The sequence below is a fragment of the Hibiscus syriacus genome, unplaced genomic scaffold, assembly GCF_006381635.1.
Source record: "Hibiscus syriacus cultivar Baekdansim isolate YM2019G1 unplaced genomic scaffold, ASM638163v2 tig00111234_pilon, whole genome shotgun sequence".
Taxonomy (NCBI): Eukaryota; Viridiplantae; Streptophyta; class Magnoliopsida; order Malvales; family Malvaceae; genus Hibiscus; species Hibiscus syriacus.
The window spans coordinates 1,024,774-1,052,147 of record NW_024063028.1 but is presented as its reverse complement, the minus strand read 5'-3'; the positions used below and the strand labels follow the sequence as shown (position 1 = coordinate 1,052,147).

The 27,374-nt window shown below is 35.5% G+C and overlaps 3 protein-coding genes and 2 pseudogenes across 3 annotated transcripts; 2 read left to right on the top strand and 3 right to left on the bottom strand.

The window, feature by feature from the left end:
- The first annotated feature begins 12,624 nt into the window (after window positions 1-12,624).
- Window positions 12,625-16,308, top strand: LOC120156730 (proteasome subunit alpha type-6). The gene is made up of 9 exons (XM_039167998.1): window positions 12,625-12,806; window positions 12,926-13,020; window positions 13,119-13,200; window positions 13,546-13,642; window positions 14,061-14,119; window positions 14,232-14,314; window positions 14,829-14,924; window positions 15,041-15,100; window positions 15,953-16,308. The coding sequence occupies exons 1-9, from the start codon at window positions 12,731-12,733 to the stop codon at window positions 16,043-16,045; spliced, it is 741 nt and encodes a 246-aa protein (XP_039023929.1). The 5' UTR covers window positions 12,625-12,730; the 3' UTR covers window positions 16,046-16,308.
- A 1,010-nt stretch (window positions 16,309-17,318) lies between these two features.
- Window positions 17,319-17,917, top strand: LOC120156731 (copper transporter 5-like). Its single transcript, XM_039167999.1, has one exon. The coding sequence runs from the start codon at window positions 17,398-17,400 to the stop codon at window positions 17,788-17,790; it is 393 nt and encodes a 130-aa protein (XP_039023930.1). The 5' UTR covers window positions 17,319-17,397; the 3' UTR covers window positions 17,791-17,917.
- A 282-nt stretch (window positions 17,918-18,199) lies between these two features.
- Window positions 18,200-20,965, bottom strand: LOC120156720 (annotated as a pseudogene).
- Window positions 20,683-22,402, bottom strand: LOC120156633 (RING-box protein 1a-like). Its single transcript, XM_039167930.1, has 4 exons — window positions 22,117-22,402; window positions 21,964-22,014; window positions 21,848-21,892; window positions 20,683-21,026 (listed from the first exon to the last, which is right to left on the bottom strand). The coding sequence occupies exons 1-4, from the start codon at window positions 22,249-22,251 to the stop codon at window positions 20,979-20,981; spliced, it is 279 nt and encodes a 92-aa protein (XP_039023861.1). The 5' UTR covers window positions 22,252-22,402; the 3' UTR covers window positions 20,683-20,978.
- Window positions 22,403-22,509: 107 nt separating this feature from the next.
- Window positions 22,510-24,398, bottom strand: LOC120156632 (annotated as a pseudogene).
- Window positions 24,399-27,374: the final 2,976 nt, after the last annotated feature.

Genomic DNA, 27,374 nt, shown 5'->3' with positions numbered 1-27,374 from the left:
ATATCCGATGAAAATATAAGCTAAATATCCTCTGAAAATAGATAGAACGGACGAGTTTTTGAAATCGAAGAGTAATTGTTGCTGCATTTCAGAAGGCGTTTCTAAAGCGAAGTTTTGTTTGTTTGTTGCTGCAGTCGAATCGAAAAGTATGTGTCGAAACCCTAATTTTTTATTATTACAGTAATCGCGATAGGGTTTTTTATGTGTTGTTTGGGGTTTTGGAGTAAGGAAGCATTTGGGACCGATTGCAGGTAGAAATAGATATTCAAGGAAAACGATAAATGTCGATACTTTTATTAAATATTATAGGTAGAAAATGATATTATAGGTTGTATAAATGTGCCGACACATTTTGGTGTGCCATTCAAATTCTTTTGAAGAAAACCGTTTTACCACAAGAGTAGTTATCTATATTTGTATATTGAAAAGTGTATGTAACAAAATAATTTGATTTGCGTAAACTGATATATGAAGGAAAAATGGAGTCAATGGGTTGGAAAATTGTTGGTGGAGCAGATGACTTTGAAATTGAGGCCGAGACTCGAAAGCAACCAAAGGGTGGATATATGTACTTCTAGTAAGTATCAATGTCTTTTTGTTATTATTGTTGAAATGGTAATTGGATTAAAGTATCGATAAACTTTAAATTGATTACAAATTTTAAATGTTAACAGTATGGCCGAATGCAAAAGGATGAAGGGAGATGGCACACAGAGCGGTTCGGTATGTAAAATGAAATTGACATTGAGTAGTATTAGTATTTAGTGTTAATGTATTGATTAAGAAACGTTTATGTTTAATATTAGGTGAAAAAAGATGTGAGGTCCAAATGGAATTCAATGAGTGATGCTGAAAAGGAACCTTACATCACACAGTCAAGGAATGATAGTAAAGAATACAAAGAACGGAGGAAAGCACATGAAAATAAGGTATTCATTAAACTTGTAAATACGTTGATACAAAATATATAAGAACTATAACATTATATATTGTTAAAAATGTAGGAAGTTTCGACAAGATGCAGCATTAAAAGGGTGAATTTATTAATTAAACACCTTAAGGAGAAGGGTCAGTTGAATGTGCTGGGAGAAATAGGTTTTGGATCGTTGATCGGAGTAAGGGACCGACCTATTCGGAGGGAATTGTGTCGATCCTTGATGGAACAATTTGACGTCAGTCAATGTATGGCTAAGTATGGTGATTATTCATTCCCTCTGGGGGTATCGACTGCTGCAGCCGTATTGGGGGTACAAAACAAAGGCAAAAGTGTTATAGAAGTCTGTAGGAGTAAGAACTGGAAAGCACTTGCCTCCAAATATGGTTTGAATCATAAGGTGACATATACTGAAGTTGAAGAGGATATCAAAAGTGGATCTTACTTGGGGGATGAGCTGAAGGCCCGAGTTCTATTGTACCTTGTCGGTATATTTCTTTGTCCAACGGGTGATACGTCAACGAACAAGGAATATATGAAGCTCATTTGCGATGAAGGCTTGAAGGGTGAATTCAATTGGGCTGAATATATCCATTCGAGATTGATTGAATCAATTATCACCTTTAAAAAGGGCAGCCAGAGATACCTCAAAGGGTGCATAGCAATCTTAGAGGTAAATGAGTTGAATCACTTTTTTGTGTTTTTATATAAAAATTCTAATTTTATTATAAATGCAGGTTGCACTGTTCGATTTTTGGTCGGGCTGTGAGGCAGTGCCGGCTTATGAAAGAACCGGAGTGGCACGCATCCGTGCATGGGGGAAGGAAGAGGTGGTTAGAGTGATGGTGAAGTTGAAGTTGGATAGAGGGAAGAAGCAAGAAATGGTAATAAATGTAATTAAATAATATTAAGAATATAATCAATGTCTTAATATTGTAATTTAATTTTTTGAAGGTTATTGGCAAGGATGAGAGGCAGTGGAGGCAGAGGAGAAGAAAGGAGGGATGGTTGTATTGGGGGATGAAGGTGAGTGGGACGACGGTGAAGCAAAACAGAGTAACTTCGACATTTTGATGTCTGAATTGGCTGATATCAAAAAAATCCAATTTGAAATCATGCAAAGACAATCAAGAGTCGAAGAGAAACTTGATCAAGTCGTAGAGAAACTCGAGAGGCATAAGGGGGGTAGTGGAAGGAAAAATAGATGGAGTGGTGAAAGAAGTAGAGGTGTTGAGGGGTGAAGTGGTGAAAGAAGTTTCGGTGTTAAGGGGTGATATTAAGATGGTGACGGAGAAAAATTTGAGGGAGTGGTGAAGGAGGTTGTTGATTTGAGGAGTGAACTTACGGGGGTGAAGGGGGTGGTTGATAAATACTCGATGAAGGAGCTCAATTGAAGGGTGAAATAAAAGATATGAGAGCTATGTAGAAAAAAGTACGATGAACTGAAAAAATATAAGAAGAAAAGAGGAGGAGGAAGAAGAAGAGATGGAAGAAATGAGGAGGAAGGAGGCCCAATGTGCTTTATACACCGGAGAGTGTCATAGCAGCAGTTTTGGATTCGGAATGTCCTGCACCCCGAAGAAGAAGCAGAAGGTAAGTTTAATAAAAGATACTTAATTTGATTTTATTATGTTGTTGTGACAAAAATTTGTATGCAAAATTGTAGGTTGAAAAAGCGGACATTCCAACCGGAATTGATGACATCGAAGCTGCAATTTGTGATTATTTATGGAATAGCGTTAGAATCGGGGTAAGTGAAATATATTGTTTTGTGAGTGATATTTAAATATTTCATGACAAGATATTAATCCTAATGATTCATACAGATATTCTGTAATATCAATGGGAAATCAATTCGCTACTGTATACGACGTTGCAACGTTGAAGCCTACAGAATGGGTTGGCGGTGTGGTAAGTAGAAAGTAGAAAATAAATAAAACTTATTGAATATGTTCTGATTGTGTAATTAATTTTGTTAGGTTATCGATTTGCTCGCCTGGACCATATGCTACGATTCTCAAAAGTCACACCGGAGGATTGGCTACCTTCCATACCTCTTAGTGGTGAGTTAAATTAATAAATATTGAAAAGTAGTGTTATAGACGGTAATTAATAATGTTTGTTGCGTAATTACAGCAACAGGCGTTGGAAGCCAACAATAAAGAAAGTGTTGAGAATATTTCTACCTTCTGGGGTGTCATATTGGATAACTATGTGAAATTCACCGACTGTGAGAAGGTAAGACACCATACCAATTGCAAATGATGTTTTCGGATATAGAATGTTGAATTTTGTCAATTGGGTGTGAAATTTGTTGCAGATAATGATCACAATAAACTACCATAATTCACACTGGTATCTGTTGGTGTTGGATATGGTAGATCATGTTGTAACAATATATGATAGTATGTTTACAACTGAAGCAGCTAAACAGAGAGTGAAGGATGCTAAGAGATTGGTATGTATGTATGTATGAAAGGACATTATGTAAATTATAATGCATAATTTTTTTGGTGCATAACTTCTTCTATTTTAATGCAGATTAAAATATTAGATTCTTATAATAAGAAACGCATTTGGGTTGAGTCATGTGGATCTCTAGGAAAGTATCCCTTGAAAAACTTCAAATTTGTGGAGCATAAGAAGCATAAGCAATTGAATGGGTATGAGATGTTATCACAAATAGAAAGCTTAATTTATGCAGTATTCATCATAATTGACATGTGTGGTTTTCAAATTTTGTAACAGATATGATTGCGGCATGTATGTGATGATGTGGATGGAATCGATCGGTTCTACAGGGGCAACTGGTGATTTTGTAAGTGGATAGAAAAAATTGTTTGTGGTAAAATTGTTAAAAGTCGTAGATTGAATGCTGTAGTTGACAATACTTAACGTTCTGACAATTTGAATATAGGTTGTTGGAGACTGGGATCGATCGCGAGTATTAAATGATCTCGTAAGCCACAATCAAAATGAACGAAGACATGAGATAACAAAAGCCGCAATATTACATAAGAATAACAAAAGGATGCAATGATGTAAATGTCGAGTTAATTTTGTATAAGATTTATAATTTTGTATACGATTTATATTTTTTTATGTGAATATAATTATGAATGAGAGAAAAGTTAGCATATGTTGTTGTACATGTTTCTTATACACATTAAGGGTCATGTCGATACTAATATGTTTGTGTCGATATTTTTTTTCCAGAATGAATTAAAAACAAGGTGCATCAATAAAGTGTCGATCCATATATAAAAAGTGTCGATCCCAAAATCATCGAACCCAAAAGTATAATGTAATATGTAATTTTTCAATCTAACCGGTACAATTATACCGGTTTTATGAGAGAATATGTCTAAATAATGTGTCGACACTAATATAGTTTGTGTCGATATTTTTTTCCCAGAATGAATTAAAAACAAGGTGCACCCATAAAGTGTCGATCCATATATAAACGTGTCGATCCCAAAATCATCGAACCCAAAAGTATAATGTAATATGTAATTTTTCAATCTAACCGGTACAATAATACCGGTTTTATGAGAGATATGTCTAAATAATGTGTCGACACTAATATTTTGTGTCGATACTAATTTAAATATCAAGTGTTTTCCACCGTTTATATAGTACTCTTAATCGAGAAACCCTAAACATAAATGCAAGCAGGCAGATCTTCCTCTCCTCTTTCTTCCTTCTACCGTTATCATAAGTGACGATCAGATATTCAGGTAAATTTATCGATATTTTATGGGTTTGATTGATTTCTATATTGGAGTTTTTATCCTGAATGTGTTTGTGTTCCATTGTAATAGGGGTAGCATCCAACCAAAATGGCTCCAAAACGTCAGCGTCAGAAGCGAGGTCTTTCTCAAAGCTCTTCTCAACCCAGTTCTTCTCAACCACCTCCTTCTGTAACAAACGATTCTTCTGAGGAAATCAGGTCCTTCGAAACTCTGAACTTTAGATCCGACATGGAGAAACAAAGATGGCAGACGAGTTTTAAAGTAAGGAAGATTCGTCCCGAACGTGTCATTGACCTGGGTTTCTTGTTTGATGATAAATATGCATTTAGTTTTAAATCCACATTTACATCTTGGGGTTGGCTTGAATTCCTTGGTGTAGAACCAAGATATTATCCCAACCTAGTTAGAGTCTTCTACAACAATGCTTCCTTACAGCACGAGCCTAATAAGACTAATATAATAGGAATTAATACACATGTCATGGGGAAGGATATATATATATCTCCAGAAACTATTGCGGAGGGTTTAGGTGTAGCGAATACAGGGGATTCAGATGAAAATGGTGTAGATTGGTCTACAATTAAACGGGTTACTAGAAATAGCCCAATTCACCTCGATGTAGAGTCGAGAGTGTTTCACAAAATGCTCACATGGTATATCCGGCCTAGTGGGGGAAAACATTCAACGCTTCGAGACAGCGATTATTGGTGGATAGCAAAGTATAAATCCAAAACGGCTCCAAATTGCAAAACTCATATTTAATACAATTGTATATATGGTCACAAAGGGAGCAACAATTTCAACTACACTACCATATGGATGTGTCATCACCCATCTGTTGAAGAAGAAGGAAGTTGATTTTTCGCATGACGCCCCTGTTCGATTAACCCGCAAGATTGACATGGTATTTATTAAAAAAGCGGGATATGATTTTGTTGAAAAACTCGGTTGGAAGCGTGTCAAGGAGGTCGGATTAGATCAAGAGAGGGAGGAAATGGACCCCGTTGGCCATGAAGAAGAGCAACCAAGTGGAGACGCAATGATGGAAGAAGCAACAGTTGCAGAGGATGTCACAATTAAGACGTGATGGAATACATGGTCAATTTTCGGGAGCATATTGATTCCCTTGTGAGTGGAATGCGATCCGATATTTCATCATTGCAACGTGAAGTCTCCATGTTGCGTAACGAATTACGTCAACGACATCAAACGAGTTAGGTAATTCATTATCTATGTTTCTTAACATTTACACGTTCTGAACTTTATTTTATTTTCTTTTAACAGATGTGGACAACCAATCGGTCGCAGAAGATGAAGCTGACGATGAAGATGACGATGATGATGATGATGACGATGAAGCTGGCGATGAAGATGATGACGATGATGATGATGATGATGAAGATGATGATCCAAACAAGTATATCGTGTCTGCAACGCCGCCTTCAAGAAAACTTTTAATTTTTGATCTCAATGGTGTCCTTGCCTACATCCCAAGACTGCCGGCAGGTTTTAATTCTATTCTTTTGTATCCATTATTTTAACATATAAGCGTAGAACTTTAATCTCATTTTCTTCATGTTGTAGATGTTGTCCTCAGTAGAGGATTATTTGAATTTATGCAATTTTGTGTCGACAATTTTGTTGTTGCCCTTTGGTCTTCAAGATGAGGTTAGAACATGTTTGAGGCAATTGAATTACTGTAGTCAAAATCGTTAATATACATTTGAATGTTAACATTCAAACTTGATTACAATCTCAGGCATAACGTCGACCGTGTACTTGAGAAACTACCTGTATTTTCCGAGCATTTTCTATTCGTGTGGGTAAGATGAATGTCATTACAGTTTGCTGACTTTTCCTTGTCTATGATTCCTACATTTATGTTCGACTGTTTGTGAACAGGATCAAAAAAAATGCAAAACATACGATTCTGTTACCTATTGTAAAGATCTCAATGATGTTTGGAACGCGTGTCCAGATTTTAACGAGCTAAATACACTTTTGGTCGATGATTCAGCGGAAAAATGATTTATAATCCGGTAGGTTGCATTTATGCAATATGTTTCTGATCATTGAACAGGTGTTCAGACATTGATTATTTTAACAACTTATGTGTTTATATAGAAATACAATTACATATGTCCACATACCTTTGACGCTGCTTCCCATTCGAACGACAAAGCTCTAGGTATGACACAAATTTATTCATGCTTATGCGAATTTAATTTATTGTTAGTAAAATTGCACCTCATTAGTTTGATAATTGAAATTATTTATGTATGTCCTCAGAAAAAGGCGAAACATACGAGAGTATTTGGAAAATTTGTTGAAGGCCTCTAATGTTCCGGACTTCGTTAGAAACAACCATTTTTCATCGGATTAATTTTGTTTGTCGGTACATTATTTGAACATTCTTGTGTTTTAAATTTTGGTGTGATTATATTGTATGTATATTTTCATTAATTATTCCATATTTGCTTCTATGTGTACATATACATTTGAGTGAGTTTTAAGATATTAATTTAGTAATTATAGGCGTCTAATGATTAATTTTTACGTTACGGTATATATTATTGTTAAATTAAAAATTCTTAATATTATTTTATAAATATCAACACAATCAACTAATTTTTTGTGCAAATGAAATTATTAAATTAATATGTAGGTGGAAAACATGAAACATACTTAAAAAATATTGAAACATAAATTACATATCTTTAAAAAAGTTTCGATCCTTTTATAAAAAGTATGGCACTTTCAACATATTATAATAAAATAGATAATTTTGTAATATAACCGGTATAAATATACCGGTCTTATGCGCGAATAGGTCTACAACCTATATCGACACTTTTTAATATTGTGTCGGTACTTTATGTCCATATTGGAAGAAAAATGTGTCGATACGATTTAAAAAAGTGTCGACATTTTACACATCGGAACCCATAATTATAATGTAATAGATAATTTTGTAATATAACCGGTATAAATATACCGGTCTTATGCGCGAATAGGTCTACAACCTATATCGACACTTTTTAATATTGTGTCGGTACTTTATGTCCTATTGGAAGAAAAATGTGTCGATACAATTTAAAAAAGTGTCGACATTTTACACATCGGAACCCATAATTATAATGTAATAGATAATTTTGTAATATAACCGGTATAAATATACCGGTCTTATGCGCGAATAGGTCTACAACCTATATCGACACTTTTTAATATTGTGTCGGTACTTTATGTCCATATTGGAAGAAAAATGTGTCGATACAATTTAAAAAAGTGTCGACATTTTACACATCGGAACCCATAATTATAATGTAATAGATAATTTTGTAATATAACCGGTATAAATATACCGGTCTTATGCGCGAATAGGTCTACAACCTATATCGACACTTTTTAATATTGTGTCGGTACTTTATGTCCATATTGGAAGAAAAATGTGTCGATACGATTTAAAAAAGTGTCGACATTTTACACATCGGAACCCATATTATAATGTAATAGATAATTTTGTAATATAACCGGTATAAATATACCGGTTTTATGAGCGAATAGGTCTACAACCTATATCGACACTTTATAATATTGTGTCGGTACTTTATGTCCATACCATTTAAAAAGTGTCGGTAATTTGAAGTAACGCGGTTTTTCTTCCTTCATTCAAAATATTTATATGTACATACAATAGGATGATGTTGATACTTACGATATATTATATGGAGATCGTTGTCATTCCATTCCGTCTTCGAAAAATCAGTTGATGTAGGCTGTGTGCTTGTACTCAAACTAAGCTTGACTTGAGGACATGTTAGTTTGTTATGCCCCTCACCGTTGCAGTACCCACATCGCCTAATTTGCTTCTCGACCTTGTTCTTCGGCACTTCTTTTCGCTTGCGTTGTTTTCGTTGAGGGTCACGAACATTGTTTACTACAATGCTCTGGTTGACTGAATGATTCAAACCAAACAGTTTTCTAATTCTTCTATTAGTTTTTTCATCTCATCTCTTGCGGTTTTGAAAGACTCGTCTGTCTTTGATGCAATGTAGCATAACCTACTTGACGTTGAACGTAGAGCAGCGAACCTTGCCATTTGCATCACTTCTGGAGACACATTCAAATCAACATAGCTGGGTGCAGAAGCCTTCGCATCATTAGTCCACCTACTTTGAATCAAAGTCCCGGGCAAATATGTGTAGTCCAATTGCTTCAAAATGTGAAGTTGATGGCGACACGGAAGTCCAACGGTCTCGAATTTTTTGCAGGAGCAAATTAGAGTTTTCGTACGAGAATCAAAACTAATTTCAAATTTCCTATTTTTTTCTGCGTACTTTGACAAAATATAATGTTGACATTCATCTGATAAGGACTTAATCTCTGCCTCAATCCGGTACAATGTCTCCCGTGTAAGTTCATCTTGGAACACACGAAAAGATTCGCGGGTAAAAATCGCAGCGGCATGGCTTTCAAGGTCGACCAGTTTTGTGATCTGGAAGGGCTTCGTATGGGAACTTAAGTAATCCGCTTTCAACTCGTTCATACGCATTCTACTAATTCCATCTTCAATTGCACGAACAACATCTAAATATGTCTTCTTGTGTTTCAGTGCAATAGCTAGTGAAGCATTCATAGACTCGCACCTTTGTGTTGAGCGAATATTGGCAAAGAAATGACCGGTTAAATATGCTTGTGCCCATAGTGTCGTGTATTTCCCTTCTCAATCACCCATGATGCTTTTGGACGTTGAATTCTGAAACAATCGAACGCCATTGAATATCAAATTCCTTGGTTGTCCACCAGGAAGCCATGCATTTTGAGAATGCTGCTGTAAACTTTGGTCACCAATGTTAGCTTGTGCATTGCGAGAAAGATGCCAAGAACATAATCTGTGCTTAGCATAAGGGATAACAGATTTGATAGCCCTCTGCATTGCCCTATCCCCATCGGTTACAACAGAAATAGGTGATTTATTCATCATGGCTTCTAAAAAATTCTGTAGCACCCACTCGAAAGATTGAGACGTTCGTCAGCGATTATGGCAGTGGCAAACACAATTGTGTTATGGTGATGATTGACACCAACAATAGGCATAATTGGTCGACCATACAAATTATCTTTGTACGTTGTGTCGAACGCAATTACATCACCGAAGCATGTGTAATCCGATCTCGATGTAGAATCCGACCAAATAAGATTATACAATGCCCCCGATTCGTCTACCGAGTATGTCATAAAAACCCGGGATCATCATGTTTCTTATAATCAAAGTAGGCAATAAGCGCATTCACATCCCCATCGACGATTTCCTTTGCTTTACCTCTTTGAAGTGCATTGTAGAGGTCTTTATGTGTAAATCCAACATTATGATAGCCCCCTGCCTGCTGCGTTAAATAGTTCATTACTTGTGACGTGCCAACACCGACCTCTTTCAATGTTGTTGCCTCATCGATATCAGCCTTACTTACAGCTCGATTAGAACGCATAAATGGTGTCATAGCAGATGTGCACAATGCATGATTATGTTTCTGATCAGACTTACTTATAACCCACTGATCGTTTGTATTTGTTGCTGTAACTACGACTCTAGCCTTACATCCTGTTCTTGTGACTGGCGTATGAGCACGTTGACGATCAACAGTATTGACTTTTGATACTCGAAACCCTTCTTTGGAACAACAAAATTCTTGTGTCTTCACATTCCCTTCCACGTCAAGCCGTGTTGTTCCCTTACGTGCACTAAACCCATGTTCCCGTGCGAATCCCTTGTAAAAGTGCCAAGCTTGATCACGTGAACAGAAGAGCTGACCAACCAATCTGTCAGATTCATCAACATTATGTACTTCATGGCATTCCTCGGTTGGCTTAACATTGTCTACATCAGTATTATCCATGGCAAAAATTTTGTTGTGCAAGTTCAGTGCTCCAGGAGTTGATGGATATGTAAACGAAGGTTCATTTTGAACATGTTTCTGTAGTTAAAGGGTGGGTACAACATTAAATTCGCAGTACATATTTAGGTATGTACAATAACTACAAGTATATTATCATTTTAAATTCGCAGTACACTGTTAAAAAAATTGAAACATAAATTACATAAGTTTTAAAAAAGTACGATCCTTTTTATAAAAAGTATGGACACTTTCAATAATAGGTAAACATATGATGTAATAGGTAGCCCTTATATAATGTAATAGGTATCGTTTATATAATGTAATAGGTAATGGTTATATTGTAAAGTGTCTATCCTTTTATAAAAGTGTCCATACTTTTTTCACTGTGGAAAACATTAATTTAAGGTTATCTTTTGAGTGAGTTTTAAGATATTAATTTAGTAATTATAGGCGTCTAATGATTTATTTTTTACGTTACGGTATATATTATTATTAAATTTAAAATTCTAAATAATATTTTATAAAATATAAAAACAATCAAATAATTTTTTTGTGCAAATGAAATTATTAAATCAATATTGTAGGTGGAAAACATGAAACACTGTTAAAAAAATTGAAACATAAATTACATAAGTTTTAAAAAAGTATCGATCCTTTTATAAAAAGTATGGACACTTTCAATATAATAGGTAAACATATGATGTAATAGGTAGCCCTTATATAATGTAATAGGTATCGTTTATATAATGTAATAGGTATCTATCTCGCATGTGAGTACTTTATTCCAACCATGTGACAAGTGTGACAACTCCATCAACTCACAACTCAGCTTTGAACTCAATCAATATTGTCTTTTAGCTTGATGGTTCATAAAGCATGTTACTTGAACAGTATGAATCAATTATGCAATTTTCATGTTCAATTTAACACTGCATTTCAAATTCATTTCATATGTAATTGGAGTTTGAATTTAAATTTCAATTTGAGTTTGAATTTCAATATATATTTCGGCTCCACTATAAATATTAGCCCAAGCCAATATGCATGTTATCATTGATTATTCCTAATTTCCATTGTTTTTTTTTCCAACGTATAAACGCGAGGGAAATCCCGACCATTTTATTTTTTGGTCAACTTTAAAGCGTCAGAAACGTTTCGGGCGTATGATCTGGGTGGTATACAAGAAATGTAACAAATAGCAACTAAAATCATAAGTTGAGTACCACCCAAATCATAAGTCTGAAATACTTCCGATGCTCATCAAAATCCAAAGCTCATTTGGTGCCAAGCAAAAGGAAATCAAAATCCAAATCTCATATGATGCCAAGCAATAGGTAGTGGTTATATTGTAAAGTGTCTATCCTTTTTATAAAAGTGTCCATACTTTTTTCACTGTGGAAAACATTAATTTAAGGTTATCTTTTGAGTGAGTTTTAAGATATTAATTTAGTAATTATAGGCGTCTAATGATTTATTTTTTACGTTCGGTATATATTATTAAATTAAAATTCTAAATAATATTTTATAAAATATCAAAACAATCAATAATTTTTTGTGCAAATGAAATTATTAAATCAATATTGTAGTGGAAAACATGAAACACTGTTAAAGTATCGATCCTTTTTATAAAAAGTATGGACACTTTCAATATAATATAATGTAATAGGTAAATTTGCAATGCTATCGGTATAAATATACTGGTTTACTTATAAAATAGGTAAATATAAGCGCTACCTATTACATTATATAAGCGCTACCTAGTATGTTATTGTACTTTATAATATTTCCGGTTAAATAATATAACATAACCGGTCTAAATTTTAACCGGTCACTTGTTTAACCGGTCACGCCGTATATTAACCGTTTTTTAGGCGCCGCACCGCAGAACGACCCCTCCCAACCTCCATTCAGAAAAAGGATGTGAATGTAAAGAGGAGAAAAAAACCAGGAAACAATAGTAATTTCAAGAAAATAAAGAAGGCTATTTTGGACAAACAACTTGGTTTTCTTCATCTGTGTGTCAACTCAAAAGAGTCCTATTTTGTTCTTGGGGAAGAAGCTTTCTCTTCTAATTAAGATTCGCTGCATCCAAACACCAAAAACAACAGAACGAAAAACAAAATAATTCCGAAGAAACAAGAGAGAAAATGAGTCGAGGAAGTGGAGGCGGATACGATCGCCATATTACCATCTTCTCTCCCGAAGGTCGTCTATTCCAAGTCGGTATGTAAATAAATATATATATATATATATATATATATATTCGCTCTATTAGCTTACTTTTGTAATTGGTTCTTATAAATGACTTTGACCCAATTTTCATTTTGTAATGAATTGAGCAGAGTATGCGTTTAAGGCAGTGAAAGCAGCTGGGATCACATCGATTGGTGTTCGAGGAAAAGATTCAGTCTGTGTTGTTACTCAGAAGAAAGTTCCTGTCAGTACACTCTTTGATTTTTTCCGGGTTTCCTTTTTTGGGGTTAGTTAAGGGGTTTTGGCGATTTGGGTGTTTAATTTTTGAGTAATGCAATGCAGGACAAGCTTTTGGATCAGACTAGTGTCACTCATCTTTTCCCTATTACTAAGTTCCTTGGATTGTTGGCTACTGGCATGACAGGTTTGGTTTCTTTAAATACCATTTTTATTTAATATTGTTTTTTCGAATTGACAAGATTTTGTTACGTTGACTACTGAACTAGGGTTTTGGGGATTTTAAGGATTCTTGGTTAATGTACCTAACTTCCAGCTTATAATCAGTCTAATCTAGGGTTGGAAAATTTTCCAAAAGTGCATCCAAGGTATGAAAGCTTTAGAAATGTTCATTAGAACTTAGAACAGAATGGTTTTCTTAGTAGATTAACCCTGGCATTCACATAATGATCAGCTTTCTCTGGAAAATTTTCTTTATTGTTACAAATACTTTGTGAGGGATGCTTTGCTAATTGGTGTTGTCGCTCTGCAGCTGATGCAAGGACCTTGGTCCAGCAAGCAAGGAATGAAGCAGCTGAGTTTCGGTTCAGATATGGATATGAGATGCCTGTGGATGTACTGTCCAAATGGTACGGTTTTTTATATCTTCTTCAGTTGAAATTACTGATGTTTAGTTGTGTTCCCATCGGTGTCTGTTGTATCTATAGAGTTCTTCTGGAGAATTTTTTAACTTTGAACAGATTTTGTGACATCAATACCAGTCATTTGGATTTAAGCTGGCTGCAAGTTTATGCCCTTCTATGTTTCCGAGTAGAAATTGTGAAAAAAATTCGACCCTGATTCTTTATTTGTTTTTCTTTAAATAAAGATTGCAGGCAGTGTTTTTTGTAGCTCATGAATATAATCTTGGTTCAAAAACCAGTAACTGGCCACGTGTTATGTTACTATTGTTTTGAATTATTCATTGACTTCTCTTTGATATTTGGGGTCCTAGTGCAGTTCAATGATTGTGCAGGTTATTTAGAATAACATGCTTTGTTGATGTAGGATTGCCGACAAATCACAGGTTTACACTCAACATGCTTATATGAGACCTCTTGGAGTTGGTATGTGTATTTTTTATTCATAATCTTACTACTGTGGTTTTTTTTTAATTTTTGTACTTGTCTACGAGTAACGTTCTCAAATTTTACCCGCTTTCTACTATTTTATGTGAAGTTGCTATGGTTTTGGGTATTGATGAAGAGAAGGGACCCCAACTCTACAAGTGTGATCCAGCCGGCCATTTTTACGGTCACAAGGTAGTTTCCAAATTAATTTATATAGCTCATTGAGTTTGAATTCTCGACTTTTGTTCTATACACCTGGTTCTGGAAGCATATAGTATTATCATAGTAATGATTCATTGCTATTTTTCTCTAATAGTTTTCTCTAACTTATCATTTACAAGACCTTTATTTGTGTTATGAAGGTAGTAAACGTACTTGCTGAAGGTTTTTTCCCTTTTTTGTTTGATTTGTTTATGATAATGAAAGACTGCGAAACCATAGATTTTGGAAGCTGCATCCAAACAAAGTTCTTCAAATGGGAATTATCCTATATTCTTGTACCTGGCTATCCAGTACCTTTCCTATTATGTGTCTTTGCTGCCATGAGTTCATGATACTAACTATGTCATTTTCTTTAGGCATAAGAGTAGCATGTTTGTTCTCCAATCTGAACTGATTGGTGCAGTAACATGATTAAAAATTATTTTTGACTAATTTTAGGATAAACATTTTGACAGCGGGATGAATTTTGACTGATATGCTGCAGGCAACCAGTGCTGGATCAAAAGAGCAAGAGGCAATTAATTTCTTGGAAAAGAAGATGAAGAATGACCCTGCTTTTACTTATGAGGAAACAGTGCAGGTATTTATATTTCATTTTTTTTAAGTACGGTAAAGGAAGTTTCCAAAGACCGCATTTCTAACATTAGCTAAAGTAATCACATTTATCTAATGGTTCCTATTACTACTATTCTGCAGACTGCTATTTCTGCTCTGCAATCTGTTCTTCAAGAGGATTTCAAGGCTACTGAGATAGAGGTATGATGAGTCAGCTGGTCCTTCTGGTTGTTAGTGATTACAGTTTTTAATATCTTGCCTTTGTAAGTTTGCAACTATCTAAATGTTTGAATGATTAAATATCATTGGTGATTGTCATGTTTAATAAATATTCCCTGAAGATAAACTATATAATTAGCATATTTTTATAAAAGGACACACCAGTAGGCAGTAGTCGAATGTTAGCTGATTTTGACTACCATGGAATTCTACATAACCTATTAGAAACTCAAACACACTATTGATGTGGATTTGAAAACAGCCTAGTAGGGGGTTGTCCAGACATGTGGAACGCACCACAGACATGTATTTATCTTATTAGCCAAATGGACACACAAGTAGTTAAAAGACCTATAAGAAACTCACATTGTCGATGTGGATTTGAAAAAATCTCTAGGGGGTTGTCCGGACATGCAGAAAGCACCACACACATGTTTTTACTTTTTTACCATAGGGACACGCTACAGTTAAAAGCTAGCTTGCTTTCAACCTATTAGAGACCGGCACACAATGCCAATGTGGATCCGAAAACAACCTACTACTGGGATATCCTTTGTTGGTTTGATAGGCTGCTTATGGTCTAGTCTCACTCTAATTTAATTGATTTTGTTTCTCTAATATAAATGCATACATATGTTCCCAACAATTGCAGATTTTGAAGTTATTGTAGTTTTCCCTAGGGCTGTAAATGAGCCGAGTCGAGTTTGAGTATTGTTAAGCTTGACTCGACTAGAAAACTCTAAAATGGAGCTCGACTTGGCTCGAAAACTCACGAGCCTAGTTTTCCCTCTATTTGAACAGTAGTTGACATTAACATCTTCTAATGCTTGGCAGGTGGGAGTGGTGAAAGCTGATAATCCAGTTTTCAGAGTGCTGACAACCGAGGAAATCGATGAACATTTGACAGCTATAAGCGAGCGCGACTAGTGAGCATGGACTAACACTAGCTGCTGCAGAGACCTTTCTGTTATCATTTGAAACAACAAATGTGCTTTAGTTGATCATCATGTTTGAGAGGGATTGGAAGAAGGTTTGGATCTTACAATTATGTTGCCTTCTATCACTGCTTGAAACTTTAAACTAAAATCATGTTATTTCTGAGAGTTTCTCCTAGAGCAAGCAAAATGTTACCGGATAGTTGTTTGAAAACACCATTGCCATCAGCTGCATTTAGATTACAATTGTCCAAATTTGTTGCATGTCTGCTGATTACTGTTCTAACCGGCACTTCCATCGATGATTGTCGAGTTCTGGTCTACAAGCATTAGCATGTGCTAATTCTCTAATTCGGACCATCTCGTACCTTCAACATCAGCTCCCATACAAGTTCCATCTCACCGCCACCTTTTGCCCATCATTGGATTCTCTTCAAACCAAAACCGACCCATTCATTTTGCTACACGATGAAACCTGAAACATTCCCCAAGTTAATCTGGTCATAACACTTGTTACTTAATCAACCAAATAAATCAAACCAGTTCAAGAATCAAAAGTTACACAAACCCATCCATTTTGAAATGATGACGATCAAATTTTATACACCGAATAGTCTCAAAATTTATATATTCTATCTGTTTTATTTTTTATTTTAAATATAATTCAATAAATTTAATTTTTTTATATTTAAAATTTCTATTAATTGTTTTTTTAATATTGTCAAACTAAGTAAATTTATTGGATCAAAGTAGCAGTTAGATAATTGTATTTTGTCATAAAGTAACACAAGTTACTTTTGAACTGTTATTATATTAAGAAAATAATATAACATCGAAAAACAAAAATTAAACTGATGACTGATTTGAACTAAATCTAGATTAGATTATGTAAATTTTAAGGACTAAATCGGGTATTAATACTAAATGAAATCACTGTTGTACATATAATATTGCAGCGATGTCTAAAGTCGACATTTAAATTTTATGTATCTTTGAATACATATAAATACTTGGTGGAATTTAGGGATGCTTCAAGTGTCTTTGTTAGATCATAAATTGAATTGGAAGAGAGGGAGAAGGGGCACTGCAGAGTATTTCCCGTTTATTCCATTACCAGGCTTCGTCTTTCCCGAGGTTGTTAAGGGCATAACCGTAAGTCGAAACTCCAAAAGGCCAAAATCCCATAAGTGGACTGGTGCAGATATCGTAAACATCGAAACATAACTAATTCTTTAAGGTTCATGTCTTAACCCGACAATCACCACTTCTACTTTCCCCTTGTACTCATCTTCCATTTTCGTCTCTGTTTTGAGGTTGCATTCAATCAACGACAATTCGGACAAGATGATGCGCATGACCTTTTACTGGGGAAAGGACGTGACTCTGCTCATCGATTCCTGGAAGACCCATTCATGGGTGAGTTACCTCCTAACCTTACTCGCTTGTTCCATCTTCGCTTCCTTTTATCAGTACATGGAAGATCGACGCCTCCGCTTCAGATCCCTCGCTTCTCCCGCCGTTCCTCTCCTCCCCAGTTACCGCAACTCCGCTAAATTCGCGACGGCCTTGCTCTTCGGAACCAACTCGGCTGTGGGATATCTCCTTATGTTGGCCATCATGTCGTTCAACGGAGGCGTTTTCTTGGCTATCGTTTTGGGTCTGTCTGTTGGGTACTTGCTTTTCAGGTCCGCCGATGGCGACAAAGTGGTGGTGGAGAGCGTTTGCGCTTGCGCCTGACACCATTTCTCCAATAGTATTCTTCTTCATTTTACCAGAATTACAGCTACCTTTTAGTTCTTGAATCATGTGCTAGTAACGTTTCTTCGTCTTCTTCAATCAATTATCCTTCTTTTAAATTTCTTCATAAACTATTGCTTCATGCTCTAAAAAAATTGTTCCTTTCCCCATAATCTTTAACTTATATTTGTTAACTTTTTCCTTTCCTTCATCGTCAAGACGACGACTTTATTAGTTGAGGCAAACATAACCTCAAGTTAGTCGGGGATAACGAATAGCATCTGATACTTCATTAAATCCATTATTTTAGTGGAAAATTCAATCCCAAATCTTATTTTAACTTACTACAGCGACACATGGCATTCTTCATTACAATTCTCGGAAAACAACAAACATATTCATATATTAGTTAAAGTGACCTTGTGGATTCGACATGGATGTAATCAAGTACACCAATGACTCCAAAAACGGAAGCTTGGTCCATTCCGGGTTTCACAGCAACATGATACAGATCTTTATTTGCCATCAACTCCTCTACTTCCTTCTTCACTCCAATCTGTCATTCGTTTCGATTTAGAAACTCGAAACTCGACACGATGTTATAGGGTTGAATGAAACCTGAGCCACAACGTTGCCTACGGAATCGATGATGCTGCAATCTCTGTCGGGGAAACAGCCTCTGATTTCATAGTCCCACTCCTCGCCGCTGCTTCCTTTTGGTTCAGTGGAGATTCTTATGGCATCGTGCTTTGCTAGACATGAACGAGGCTCCTTTAAGGTGAAAACCAGATTTTTTTTATCCTTCGTAACCAAAACTGTAACCTTTCCATTTTTTATGTATGCTTAGTGCCTCAACTACGCCTCCCTGGAATATAAGAATCAACGACCATTAGGCTTTAACTTTAATTGCACCTCATAATTTGATATGACTTGAGTTACATACGATAAAAAATTCTACATCTCTCGAGTAAAATCTTAAATTTGAGTCTTATTGATTGAAAAAATAGCTATAGAAGAGAACTTTGGCTCATGTTTAGGGGTTTGATCCGGCTCGAATTTGGATATTGTGACTGGACATTAGGTTTTGATAGTATATGGTAGAAAAATAGTCATATTGTTAAAAATTTGTCTCTTAACGATTTGATTAAAAATTATTTTGGTCTATATTTTTTTTAATATTTTAACCCCAATATTATATTTTAAGGGAATAAAGTCGGGATAAAAATTGTGAGTGAACAAATGTTTACGTTCTAAAATAAGAATGAAATATTTAGGTCAAAATACTTAAAAAAAATGATCAAATCAACTATTTAATTAAACGTGACGATTTTTTTTATCATAAAATAAAATGTTAAAATCAAAATAGTTAAAAATAATCAAAGCAAAAATTGCATGACCTTTCCACGTATGAGAAGCAAAGCATCACCATTTCCATCTCTCAAAACCAGCTCCCCTTTAGTACCGAGAACGCCACAACCGCCGACCCGGAAAACAACCATCTGGCTACAGTTTGTCACCACGAAACCGCCTCCTTTACCACACGCGGCCTCCTCCGAACCACAAGTACGACCTGAGAAGAAGAACAGTGCAGCTTGCTTTAACCGGAATTGAATTGGCTTTTGTCGCCATATGTATCTTTCTCTCTCTCAAACAAGAGTTCTAAATCTCCGAGTTGTGAAATTTCTTTGGTGCTAAGCTGATGATTGACAAGACTGAGGCAACTATATTTATATATAGATATAATGTCCAGTTTTAAAAAAACGAAATGTTGGAGTAAGTAGGAGGAGAACTAGGGGTTTCAATTTTTATTTATTTTTGGGTAAATTACACCCTAAATGTCACTAAACTATGCTCAAATGACCATTTTAATCATTAAACTTTTAAAATATTTAAAATAATTATTAAATTTATCAAATCATTAAACTTTTAATCATTGACTAAAACGATCATTTGAACATAGTTCAGTGACCTCGAATGTATTTTACCTTTGTTTCTTTTGCTTGCATGTGGACTGAATAGTTTGCTTGTGGAAGATGAGAATTGCAACGTATAGCCACTCTATAAGCCTCAGCCAATCATCTTTAAAGAGTGGAGCACATGTTATACATTGTTTTCTTTGGTTAAATTGTAAGTTGGTCCTTTGTACTAGGATTCTTTTACAAATTTGCTCCCTATGGTTTGATCATTTATAATCTCTTTACCTTAAAAGATGTGTGCTTTTAGCCTTGAAATGAACTTTATTTCATTAATCCCTTCAAATAACTTAACTTATGATAATTTTAGTCATTAAACTTTCAAATTTACAAAATAATCATTGCAATGTTATAATAATTGTAAAATTTCAATAAATTTAATAACTATTTTATAATGGTTCGATAAAATTGAAGGACCATTTTGTAAAAATTTCATAGATTTATTGACCATTTTGTAATAATTTCTTAAATTTATTGACTATTTTATATTACTTAAAAGTTTACCGACCAAAATGATCATTTGAACATTGTTCAATGATCTTTTACGTACTTTATACTATTTTTTTATTAAAAAAACTTATATTAACGTGTCCATGTACACCATGTTCAATATTTAACCTTCGTGTTGCTCATGAAGGAATCGTTTGTATGTGTTTTGAGCTGAGAGTGAAGACTTTCAAGAAGGGTTCACGAAACTTTTGACAAAACGGGGCAGAAAAGGAATCTTGGAATACTTGAAATCTATTAGCAAACCTTCAATTATGAGCAAATGACTTGAAACAATAAGATTTTTCATCAATATCTGCAGATGATGGTAAATCATTTGATTTATATTGGCAATAAAGCAATCCAAGTAAACAATAAGGTTGAATGTCATGAACAATCTGATTAGCCGAGGAATAATGTTCACATGAAAATATATTCATATGCACCCACATCGAGAGAAACTAACACAAGAAAGATAATCCTCATATATTTTCCATATTACACTCGGTGCATATCAAATGTCTAAGATATTAACGCAACTTGGTTGAAGAAAGCTGGGAAAATGTGTGTGATCTTCTGCCATACGAGTAACTGGTAAATATCGAAAAGATCTAGTGGCCATACTTTTGGAACTCCCATTCACTAAATGCTATGCAGTAGGAAAAAAGTGGGTGGCAAAATATCAGTGTGAGATTAAGAGCATACCCAATGGTCATACTTGACGAGTCTTCAGACATCGGCTGATACAGTGAAAGTGGAATGCATGGTTGCAGACCCCTACTTACACAAGAAGCTATTAGAAATGCAGGTTAAGAAATAGTATAATAAGTTAAGTGACGATTATTATAGGCAAGGCCATAAAATTTCAAGACCAAAACAATACCAATAACAAGCAAAATGGCAAACATATTCGTGCTGTTCAAGACACTGTTGTCCTGTCATGATTGTTATGTTCTTCTCATCCACGTGCTTCAATGGTTTCTCCAAACTAATATGAATTCTTAAGAGCATTTGAACAAACAAGTAAAGATCAACAACTAATTTCTTAAGCACTTCATGCAGTGTAGTCACGGATTTATAATGGTGGGATTCACAATTTTGGCTAACTTTACACAACCAGGAAAGCAAGATATACCAATATACTTTGCTACTTGGTCGAGCCAAAAATCAAAGAAATTATCAGATAGCTTTCAGATTCAAAATAATCCGGCATTTATGAACAACAACGTGGTCTGATGGTAGTGTACTGGCCTCTTACATCCAGTTATCAAACCTTGACAACCTCAACTATAAACAAAACAAATCAATCTGACATTTCACTAAAATTGCACAAGCCCCAAATTCAATCAAGTAAATTACCACTTACCAGGCAGGTTGAATTGCTTAAACTGATCTTATTACAAAAGAACATACAAGTTATGCATCTGGATGCCACTAGGTGTAAATTACCCAAGGCAAAGCTTTAGAAAATCAAAATTGGATTAGTCAATTAGCCCCATCAATCTAACTCATCCATCACCATTAACATCTTAAAAGCTATAGCTTAGATATGTTCTTAGCAAAGTTAACCTAACACATTATAAGGAAGAGTAACATACCCCAAGCAACAGTGCATTCCTCGCTGGTGGCGCTGGCTTGGTTAGCTTGGAAAAACAAAACAAAAAATCATAGAACGAATCAAAAAACAGTTATTCAAGATAAAAATTAAACTCACAAAGGTCCATGATGTGATTCCTGCAAATTTCACAATTATCCACGACAATATCTGCGTCCATTACACAAATCAGAGTAAAAAGAATATTTTATTTTCAAATAGAAGCTATATGTAGAGAGATTGAGGAAGTAGATTAGGGTTAGGATTACGCACCCCAAGCCCAAAGCCAACAGCACTCCACTTTTTGATCTCAAGCCGCTTGGGCTTCTTAGATGAGGAGGAAGGGGCGGTGCTGCTTGAAGCCTCACCGGCGGGAATCATCGGGACATCGGAATCTAGAGTAGCCATGGCTGAGATCAAACGGGGATGGTGGGCAGATGTCTTTGCGGCAAAGCAGAGGTGGTGGCAGGCACAACGAAGACTTAAAAATATAAGGGTAAACTACATCAAATACCACTTAATTTTAAGTTTTGTATAGAGTTTACCACTTTTGTGACAAATGTCGTCCATTACCTTTATCTCTTTATTACTTGTTTTCGTGCTTTGTTTTGATAATCTTGAATTTTTTTTATTCAAAATAGTTGGTGATGAGCCATTCAACGATAAACAAAAGACAAAATTCTTGTATTTGAATGAATCAATGTAAGTAATGCAAGTCTTTGCTCTCAAGAAAAACTTGCACTCTTTTAACATTCTTCACAATAAGCAATATCCAAGGCAATCTGTATAATTGATCCTATTTACATGTTGTTTCATAGCTTTGCTAATCTATACTCTATGCTCCCCTTGACTCGTGATGCATGGGAGAATTCGACCCGTTTTTAACGGAGTCATTTTTCGAGTGAATCGGAGACATCCTCGGCGACCTGTTTCGATGCCTATGTCCATGACGGAGTTTGTGGCTTCTTTGATGATTTCCATCATCTTTCTTCAACTCCTTTTTGGATTCACTTTCCTTGGTGTCCTTGTCCTCCTTCGGTGGACCACTTTCAGTTGGAATCGTGTAAACAAAGGTACCAATGGGGATATCTTCATAGTCCTGAAGTAGCTCCAATGTCTGGACCACATCACACATTTTTGGTCTCTGCTTCGGACGTTGGCTGAGACATCGATAAGCCAATGCAGCTGCCTTTCGTGCCCCCATTTCTGAGTATTGCCCTTCGAGTCTAGGATCCATTATCCGACCAAGTTTCCGATGATCATTCAACACCGGCCTTGCCCACTCTACCAAGTTCTGTTGTCTTGGACTACGGTTCTTGTCTAAAGATCTCCTACCGGTTAAAAGCTCTAAAAGTACCACTCCGAAGCTATACACATCGCTCATCGCTGTCAAGTGACCGGTCATGATGTATTCAGGAGCAGCATAGCCTTCTGTCCCCATGACCCTAGTGGAGACATGCGTGTCATCCCCTTCGGACCATCTTTTGCCAGGCCGAAATCCGAAAGTTTGGCATTGTAATCCTGATTCGAACATGACATCAATAAACTAGAAAGATCCATGTTACCTGAGCAAGAACTTGAAGAAATCTACACTTACAGAGTCTAACAAGATATTTGATGCCTTGAAATCTCGGTAAATGACTGGTTTTTCTGCTTCATGGAGATAGGCAAGACCCTTGGCAGCTCCGAGAGCAATTTTCATCCTCGTCGCCCATGGAAGAGAAACCGAATACCCTGCACCAAGGATGATTGACATTAGTTTCGGCTCCGACACTCAATTTCGGGTTTCGGGTTTAGGATTACAGAGAGAAAGAACATACTTCTAAAAAGCTGATTTGCCAAGCTGCCTCTAGGCATATATTCATACACCAGCAGCCTATTTTCTTCTTCGCAACAATATCCGATCAGCTTCACAAGATGCGGGTGCCTCAACTGTGCGAGAAAGATCACTTCAGTCTGTTCAGAAACAAACATTTATTAACAATCAAAATAGTCGGTCGTAGACAAAAATTTTTAAATCAAGTAAGAACTTATAAAATTTTAAGAGAGGAAAATAGTAATAATTAACGTTAAGCAGAATACATACTCACCAGCCACTCTCTATGTCCTTGCGGACCTTCTAAATCAAGGTTTTTAACAGCAACAGGCTGAGCTTTCAACCCAGGCCTGAGCTTGTCATCAATGAAACCTTTATGGACCGGTCCAAACCCACCTTCACCCAGAAAATTAGCCGACGAAAAGCTCTGTGTTATCACCTTCAGCTCCCCGAGCGTAAATACATGAAGATTCGAACCGGCGAGTGAGGTCGATAAATCTTCCGACCACATCGAGCTTGGATAACTTAAGTCTAACATTGCGAACCTCGTGAATGAACTTTGCTTTGAAACTTTCTTCTTAGGTTTACTCTCTGGTTTCACAACACCCTTTGAACAGCTCGGGATGATGGATCTTAAAGTAATCTTCATCACTGTCATATTTTTTTCCAGAATCTGCAAATTAAGTTTTCCAAATTTGGTTTGTACTATCGACGTATATAAATCCCGGAACTATAAGGATTGTCTGTGGTTGGTGAAAGAAGAAGATATTCAATCTCGAATCACCAACTTTCTTTCATAATATGGAAATATTTAGATTTTCCATATATATACAACAGTTTGACATTAGTGCATACATATATATCGTTTTGATTTGATTAATGGAGACGATAAGTCCACAGAAGCAGGTTCAGTACAAAATGACGCGGCTGCCCCCTTCGACTTCCTTCCTTCTTTTTCCATGAAAATTAGAACTTGGTTTGCATTTGGAATGTACCGTATGAAAGCACACTCGAAAATTGCTTGGTGTATGATTTCAAAGGTGCGGGTTAGGTATTAATCCTGCAGAAAGAGGACACCATATACCATCTGCTACACAAGAAAATCTTCCGTCAGACAAGCATTTCAATTTTAATTCCTTTTCTTTTCCTTTTTCTTAGTTTAGTTAATCAACTCGGAAATTCTGGGTTAGTTTTGGACTTTGTAAACGAAGAGGTTGGCACACTTGCAACAAGTCATACATTTCTTCTAGAAGATTTAATCAAAGATGGCTGACATGAACATGATGAAAAATATCTTGTTCTCATCTAACATAAATGAGTTGGTGTTGATAATAAATTTATATATTATTTAATTTAATTTAAATTGATTATCAGATTAATTATGAACACATTTGATTTTTTTGAGTAGTTTAGGGTAATTATACGATAATATTTGTTTAAAATTTTTCTTAATCATTAACAATGCATATATATCCTGCAAATACAGCTGTCTAAACTCGGGATCTCTAATAGAATAATATTTTTTTATCATTAAAAATCTTTAAATGAATTCAATACTTTTGATATTTAAAAGGATCACTCACAAATAAATATTTGGATTAGATATTTTAATGGATATTTTGCCACTAAGTTTGAATAAAAAAAAATAAAGTTGTTATTTGTGACGATTTGCATGATTTTATTGCTTTTTGCTGAATCTTCATCCCCAGGATTCTTCCCAAAATCAAAACAAAAGACACTGCTTTACCGATGATTTTGCACGTAAAAACAAGAGTGTTGTTGGCATTTTAAAGAGGGATTTGTGGGGAAATAAAGCACGGAATTTGTTGTACAATAAATAAATTATGTAAAGTCGAATAGCTTAATTAAAAGGGTAAATTACACCATTTATCACTGAACTTTACTATCTTCTATTTCACTCACTGTACTTTTAATTTTTTTTAATTTAATCATTGAATTCTATACATTAGATTTTTTATCACTCCGCCCTTAAATATTTAACGGTGTTACGACATGACAACTTGTACCAAAACGACGTAATTTTAGGTATCGAAAAAAATCAAATTTAGACTAAAACGACTTATTTTCAGTAAAAAAAAATATATTTCTTTTCTTTTCTTCATTTTCTCCTTGTTCCTCCTTTCTTCTTCTTCTTCTTCCTCCTTCTATTTCTCTCCATTTTCAGTCTTCAATCCGAACAGACCCAGACCCCAATCACCACGTCGATCGCCATTATAACCATTGCCAGTCACCGTCGTCATTTTAACGATTTAATTATGAACGAACAATGGTGCACAATATTTACACGAGCAAAGTTGTATGCAAGGTACAAAGACAACGCACAAACCAGGGACAGAGCCAGAACTAAATATTGACAGGGGCCCCATCCATATATTGGACTATTTAAGAAAAATATAAAAACTTATTAGGTATTTAAACTCAAAATTCAGCAAGAATCAAGCGATTTTAGTGATCAAGGGATTGTTGTTATTCTTGAAGTCTCAAGTTTAAACACTGCACATGTAGGGGTATGAGCGTTCATTGTCAAATAGTTGAGAGTATTTGTACAGATATTACCTTGTATTCACCCAATATTTATATAAAAAAAATCAAAATTCACAAGATAACACCTAATTTGTCTCATATTTAAACTTACAGTGACATAAATTGTTATTAGACCAAATTTTTTGAAAACACGGAGTTATCCTTCTTTAGTTCGGTCCTTACTTGATTAAATATTTAATAAATTCTTATATTTTTTAATTTAAATATTTATTTTTACATGAATTAAAATACTATTAGACTAAAATTATATCGAATATATAAATTTTAGCATGGGTCGGAGCCCCTTTCTGCCCTCACTAAGCTCCTCCCCTGGCATGAGCTCTTAGAGTTGCAGTGTACTGGCTTTCCACTCCCATTGCTACCTACTTGAGAGGGTGTTGCCGTGATGTCCCTGTGGATGCATTAGGACATAAATGCCACTCCGCTGTTAAAGCCACACATAAAATCATTATTAACAACTATTTAAGCAAAAACGAAACTTAATAATTAACCAATAACCATGTCCTCCGTTAGATCTGGTCAACTCCCCGATGAGAGCAACAACAACAAGCAACCACATCAAAATTGATCCTCCATTCAAGGACCTTATCTCTCTTCACTTTCAGTCGAGAAAGGTTGGGTTAATCACGTCTATCAGTATCAAAGTTTTTGGATCGATCCTCGGAAGCTACAAGTGGTCACTTGCCAACGCCACATTCAGGCTCGGGAAACAAATATCTTCCTTGGTACCAATCCCAAATCGGGAACACCATGTCGTATTCGACATCATCCTCGTTTTCCGTGTTTGGCTCACTTGCTTCCTGCAACTTAACATCAAATGTTTTACATTCAAGGGTAAAAGTAATATAAGAAGAAAACGACAATGGTTTAATGGATATTCAAACACATTGTTTGTTGCAGATTCTTTATTGCAGATCCTAAACCCTTCATTGCTATGTTCTTCCACTACATTTAAAATCATGTAGTGGTGTTTTGCAGAGGAAGTTGTTATCTCATCCCTATCTACGTGCTTTACATAAGAATAAACTTCCACCACTTCTTCAAGTGGAGTTGAAAACCGGGATGGAGAAGCTGTCACTGGAGTTGAGGATGAAGTAGGATTAGAAGGAGTGGAAGCTGACAATGGATCAGTGGCGTTTAGTTTGGATTG

What these genes read in the sequence shown, in the direction of transcription:
- LOC120156731 (XM_039167999.1), top strand. Translation starts at nt 17,398, where the DNA reads ATGATGCGCATGACCTTTTACTGGGGAAAGGACGTGACTCTGCTCATC.
- LOC120156633 (XM_039167930.1), bottom strand. Translation starts at nt 22,251, where the DNA reads ATGGCTACTCTAGATTCCGATGTCCCGATGATTCCCGCCGGTGAGGCT. An exon ending in CTGTTGGCTTTGGGCTTGGG is followed by an intron (nt 22,015 to 22,116) that starts GTGCGTAATCCT and finishes TAATGGACGCAG; the next exon opens with ATATTGTCGTGGATAATTGT. An exon ending in GGAATGCACTGTTGCTTGGG is followed by an intron (nt 21,027 to 21,847) that starts GTATGTTACTCT and finishes TTGTGTAAGTAG; the next exon opens with GGGTCTGCAACCATGCATTC.
- LOC120156730 (XM_039167998.1), top strand. Translation starts at nt 12,731, where the DNA reads ATGAGTCGAGGAAGTGGAGGCGGATACGATCGCCATATTACCATCTTC. An exon ending in AGGTCGTCTATTCCAAGTCG is followed by an intron (nt 12,807 to 12,925) that starts GTATGTAAATAA and finishes TGAATTGAGCAG; the next exon opens with AGTATGCGTTTAAGGCAGTG. An exon ending in GTTGGCTACTGGCATGACAG is followed by an intron (nt 13,201 to 13,545) that starts GTTTGGTTTCTT and finishes GTCGCTCTGCAG; the next exon opens with CTGATGCAAGGACCTTGGTC.